This window comes from Brachyistius frenatus, unplaced genomic scaffold (genome assembly GCF_029030835.1).
Source record: "Brachyistius frenatus isolate BFR_SWC_R1_liver_20210118 unplaced genomic scaffold, ASM2903083v1 Contig_171, whole genome shotgun sequence".
NCBI classification, from domain to species: Eukaryota; Metazoa; Chordata; class Actinopteri; family Embiotocidae; genus Brachyistius; species Brachyistius frenatus.
This window is the reverse complement of record NW_027210770.1, coordinates 407,141-412,882: the sequence shown is the minus strand read 5'-3', so window position 1 is coordinate 412,882 and position 5,742 is coordinate 407,141. Positions and strand designations below refer to the sequence as shown.

Sequence of the window (5,742 nt, the reverse complement as noted above, 5' to 3'; positions counted from 1 at the left end):
TCCTCCTCTGTCCCTGCAGCAGGTGGTGGAGAGGGTGGACAGGATTATCCAATATGGACAATAGTTTCCTCAGCGTCCTCCTCTCCACCACCTTTTCCAGACTGTCCAGTTTGTAGCCGATGATGGAGCCGGCCTTCTCAACCAGTTTGTTAAGTCTGTTGGTGTCACCGGCTCCAATGCTGCTCCCCCAGCAGACCACAGTGAAGTACAAAGCACTGGCCACAACAGATGGTAGAACATCTCCAACATCTCGCTGCACACATTGAAGGATCGAAGTTTCCTCAAGAAAAAGAGTCGACTCATCCCCTTCTTGTAGACAGCGTTGATGTTGGTCTTCCAGTTCAGTATGTTGTCGATGGAGACACCCAGGTACTTGTACTCCTCAACCATGTCCACCTCCTCTCCCAGAACTCTCAGCGGTTGTGGAGCCGTCGCCTTCCTCCTGAAGTCGACCACCATCTCTCTGGTCTTGGCCACGTTCAGGAGCAGGTGATTTCTTCCCGCCCACTCCACAAAGTCCTCCACTACTGCCCTGTACTCATCCTCTCGTCCATCCCTTATACACCGACCACTGACTCCTCCTCCCGTCCATCCCTTATACACCTACCACTGCAGAGTCATCAGAGAACTTCTGCAGATGTCTTGACTCTGAGTTGTTCTGGAAGTCAGTGTTGTAGAAGGTGAACAGGAAGGGAGACAGAACAGTTCCCTGAGGAGCTCCAGTACCACTGACCACCGTATCAGACAGCACACTGCCCAGACGGACAAACTGTGGTCTGCCTGTCAGATAGTCATTGATCCAGGAGACGGTGGACGTGTCCACCTCCACCACCCGCAGCTTCTCACTCAGCAGCAGTGGTTGGATGGTGTTGAATGCACTGGAGAAATCAAAGAAAGTGATTCTCACAGAGTCACCAACAGTCAAACTAAATAAAAAAGAGACTAAAGGTTTATGAGAAGTCATTATTTACCCTGCTTTATTTGATATGTCCAGCTGTCTAATGCCGTCTTAAATCTTTTAATGTCAAAAGTCTTTTAAAGATAAAATCTGTTTTTTTATAGTGAGCATCTGTTTACAACTACACATAGTGGTAGTGCTCAGGCTTCCGCCAGGTGGCAGCACTGCATTAAGAGTATCCGGGGCGGGACAGGAACGACAGCGACCGGAAATGGAAGCTGCTCAGAGACGGAAGAAGAAGCATGGAGGCGGCAGTGTTCATTCTGTCGCTGGTGGACTGCTGTGCACTGATTTTTCTCTCCGTTTACTTCGTATCCTTTTCGTTTGTGTGTCTCTGGTAGATATTGAGCTGTTCCTCAAAGCGGCCATCAGGGAAGGCTGTAACGAGTTCTTCTGATTGTATGAGGCGCTTAGCGGCGCCGTGCTAACCTGTTAGCCGCCTGGCTGCTGGGAGCAGCAGCCCAGACGGACCCCCGAGAGGGCAGAGGGGCGGCGGGACGAGGTGGGCTCACAGGGACCGACTGGAAGGTACACGGAGGGTTTAAGTCCTCCGAGCAAACAGCTGACAGAAATATGTTAACGTGTCTGATAAAACTATCTCATTGACAAACATGAGAGCTTCTGTGTCTTCCTGGCACCATGAAGATCAAACGGGGTCGAAACCTGCTGTAAACAAGCAAATAAACCTGCTGTAAACAAGCAAATAAACCTGCTGTAAACAAGTAAATAAACCTGCTGTAAATAAATAGATAACCCTGCTGTAAACAAGGATAAACATGCTGGAAACAAGTAGATAAACCAGCTGTAAACAAATAGATAAACCAGATGTAAACAAGTAGATAAACCAGATGTACACAAGTAGGTAAACATTCTGTAAATAAGTAGATAACCCTGCTGTGAACAAGTAAATAACCCTGCTGTAAACAAGTAGATAAACCTGAAGTAAACAAGTAGATAAACCTGAAGTAAACAAATAGATAAACCTGAAGTAAACAAATAGATAAACCAGATGTAAACAAGTAGATAAACCAGATCTAAACAAGTAGATGCACATTACATTTAGCTGACGCTTTTATCCAAAGTGACTTACAACATACCGATGGTACACCATCGGGAGCAATTTTAGGGTTCAGCGTCTTGCTCAGGGACGCTTGGGCAGGAGGAGCTGGGGACCGAGCCACCAACCTTCTGATTGGTGTGCAACCCAGTCTACTGTCTGAGCTACAGCTGCAGCCTCCCTCCCAGGCCACAGAGAGACTGACGGAAACAAAGACCATTCACACTCTCATTCACACCTAAGGGCAATTTCTAGAACCACCAATTAACCTGAGGTGCATGTTTTTGGATGTTGGGAGGAAGCCGGAGAACCCGGAGAGAACCCACGCAAGCACAGGGAGAACATGCAAACTGCACAGAAAGGCCCAGGACCGGATTCGAACCTGGAACCTTTTTGCTGTGAGGCGACAATGCTAACCACTGCACCACTGTGCCGCACACCTGCAGTAAACAAGTAGATACACTTACAGTAAACAAGTAGACAAACCAGATGTAAACAAGTAGATACACCTGCAGTAAACAAGTAGATAAACATGCTGTAAACAAGTTGATAAACATGCTGTAAACAAGTAGATAAACCAGATTTAAACAAGTAGATAAACCAGATTTATACAAGTAGATACACCTGCTGTAAACAAGTAGATAAACCAGATGTAGGTCAGAACACTGTTGGCCTCGACAGGTTTAGATTTCCAGTGAAGATGATGATCAATCCTCTTCATCCCTGGTGATCTCCTCCGTCTGACTCCTTGACCAGCGCTCAGATCATCACCCTGTCAGATCTGGAATGTGACTACATCAACGCTCGAGCCTGCTGCTCCAAGCTGAACAAAGTAAGTCTCCTCCCTCTGCAGCACTCAGGTGCTTCATTTATTATGGTCTGGTATTTCTGACTTTATTGTGTGTGTGTGTGTGTGCGTGTGCAGTGGGTAATCCCAGAGATGGTGGGCCAGTGTCTCTCCACGATGCTGATGTTGGTGTCCATGCACTGGTTCATCTTCCTGCTCAACGTGCCTGTCGCAGCCTGGAACATGTACAGGTATGTTGGTTCTGGATCGGTTCTGTGTTCTGAGTCGGGTTCTCGTTCCCAGACACGTGGAACAAACATCTGCTGACTGCATCCTTACTGCTTAATGTGTTGAATGGTATTTAAAGTTTGACGGAGGAGCTCAGAGTCGGAGGGCAGGCCGACCTCCACCTGTTCCTCCACCTCTGCTCCGTCCACCCTGTCAGTAAATATCTCTGAGACGTCTGAGTCAGCTCCTCCGTCCTCGTCCCTGCAGGTACCTTAAGGTGCCCATGGGGAACATGGGCGTGTTTGACCCGACTGAGATCCACAACCGAGGTCAGCTCAAGTCCCACATGAAGGAGGCCATGATCAAACTGGGCTTCCACCTGCTCTGCTTCTTCATCTACCTGTACAGGTGAGGGCTGCGACGGTGTGATCGTCCTGTCCGTCTGCTGCTCGTCTCCTCTCAACTAACTCCTGTTTATGTTTTCTGCAGCATGATCCTGGCTCTGATCAATGACTGAGTCCCTGGCCGCCAAACTTCAGGCTGTTTGTCCCTCACGTCCTGCCGTTCTGTATGCATGAGATGTCTCACAGCAGCTTGACGAGTGTCCCGCTCCACTCCGCTCTTTGTGTCGTCACAGCACTTTGGTTAATGTCGAACCCGTCCGCACCATCTGACAGAACCTCCCTCAACCTTTACTGAGTAAATCCAAGTAGCTGCTGGTGGTCACCTGACTGGTGGGACGATGATCCCACCTCCTCCCAGGACACACAGGAAGGCTGTTGAAGGTCTGCAGGGACACTCGTGCTGTGTTCCAGATGTTGTTCTTGTGTACTAACTCTCTCTACTCTGAGTGCATCAGTGTGTTCACACTGTCAGTACAGAACCATCAGAACACTACAAGTACCAGGATGAAGCACTCAGAACGCTCCAAAACAAGAAGTGTGAAACTCTGGACACTTTCCACCCTAAACGGTCGCCATATTGGCTCCATAGAGGAAGGGGGCGGGGCCACTGACCTAAACGATTTTCAAATTAAAAGCGTCTGAGGAAGCTGCAGATGTTCCTGAAGACAAAGTGTTTCTTTTCCACTGCTGCTGCTGGACAGAAGAATCAGTGTGTTTATTGAGTGTTAAACAGAGGACACAAAAACATGTTGATTTCTGGGTAAAATAATTAAAGCTGCAGATATTTTGGAGGATGATGTGTTCACATGAGGAGGTCATTTCTTGTCAGTGCAGAACATCAGTATGTGATTGAAACAACACAACTCTGTCTAAACTCCTGCACTTCACAGGTAAGAGTCCTGACATGGAAGAGTATCTGTTAGTGTCCTGAGGGAAGTCCATCATCTGGAACACAGCATCGGTCCTTTATCCAGTCCATGTTTGTAGCTTTGGTGACCTCTGACCCCCAGAACAGCATTCATTAGATTAGAGACAGAGTTTAAAAGAGCACACAGTGTGCTAAGGTCAGCTGTGGTTCTCCTCCACCCTGCTGTGGTTCTCCACCCTGCTGTGGTTCTCCACGCTCTGTAGTTCTCCACCCTGCTGTGGTTCTCCACGCTCTGTGGTTCTCCTCTCCACGCTGTGGTTCTCCTCTGGTCCTCTCAACATCTTCAGTTTAAATGTGTGTGCTCCTGTTTCTCCAACACGTCTGTGACCTCCAGCAGTTTGTCATCCTCACACCGTCTGGGACTGAGAGGGTTCAACTGTCTAATCACATATTTGATCACATCTGATCACGTTTGATCACATCTGATCACGTTTGATTACATGTCTGATGCTGAATTGGACTGAAAACTGTGACGACACAAGAGAGCACAAAGTGGAAGAAAACTGCTGCTGAGACTTCTTCTGTATACAGGAGCTGCAGGACTTCAGCATCACACACACTAGAGACACTATATACACACACACACACACACAAACACTAACAATATGAGGTGATGTGTGTGTGTGTGTGTGTGTGTGTGTGTGTGTACAGTGGTCTCAGGCGGTCGGTGATGTGATGCTGCACCTCTGTGAATGGCTGACAATCCCACAGGTGTGCTTGTGTTGTGACAGACTGAGCAGGTGCGCCTTGGTGCTGCCCCCTTGTGTTTACTCTGATTTTGTACTGTACGTTGAAGCCTGGCGCTCCTGTTAGAACGGTTTCTGGATCAGCAGCTTGTAAACGTGGACGCGCGAGCTCATCTTTTTTCTGCCGAACACGTTCATGTCTGACCGTGTTCATTGTGTTCTGCGAGTGTAAACCTTCTTTGATTGGAGGAAATGTGTTTCATAAATAAAGGTGAAAATCTACTCTGTCTGCCTCGGCTGTTGAACGCGTGGAACCTTGCAGCGGTAAACTGACTATTGTTCTGTGTGAAATCATCATGAAGTGACTCATCATAAGTCACAAGTAAGAAATTTAAAACCAAGTCCAACTGAATCACGTCGCTCCTCTGCTGCGTTCTGGATGCTCGCGAAGAACCAGAAGAATAACACGGTGATCTGCAAAGATGAACGTCATTGCGATCACCTTCACACACCTGGAGAAGATCATTACAGTCTGAATGATATGGCATCAGGCTGATGACATCTGAATGTATTTAATGGAGCTGTTGTCCTGGCAACAGTTCGAATGTGTAACTCAGTTAGTTGGATCACCCAAATATAGAGTAGAAAATATGTGAAACATTCTCCTTTTTATGAACACCAAAGGTTCTGTCTC

The 5,742-nt window shown here is 47.6% G+C and overlaps 1 protein-coding gene across 1 annotated transcript; it reads left to right on the top strand.

Annotated features, from left to right (window-relative positions):
• Window positions 1-1,172: 1,172 nt before the first annotated feature.
• On the top strand, window positions 1,173-4,055 carry cnih4 (cornichon family member 4). The gene is made up of 5 exons (XM_069717264.1): window positions 1,173-1,269; window positions 2,779-2,847; window positions 2,941-3,053; window positions 3,298-3,438; window positions 3,520-4,055. The coding sequence occupies exons 1-5, from the start codon at window positions 1,201-1,203 to the stop codon at window positions 3,545-3,547; spliced, it is 420 nt and encodes a 139-aa protein (XP_069573365.1). The 5' UTR covers window positions 1,173-1,200; the 3' UTR covers window positions 3,548-4,055.
• Window positions 4,056-5,742: the final 1,687 nt, after the last annotated feature.

Excerpts from the sequence above, each read along its gene's own strand:
- cnih4 (XM_069717264.1), top strand. The coding sequence starts at position 1,201 with ATGGAGGCGGCAGTGTTCATTCTGTCGCTGGTGGACTGCTGTGCACTG. Across the intron at positions 1,270-2,778 it reads TTTTTCTCTCCGTTTACTTC|ATCATCACCCTGTCAGATCT; the intron begins GTATCCTTTTCG and ends ACCAGCGCTCAG. Across the intron at positions 3,439-3,519 it reads TTCTTCATCTACCTGTACAG|CATGATCCTGGCTCTGATCA; the intron begins GTGAGGGCTGCG and ends TGTTTTCTGCAG.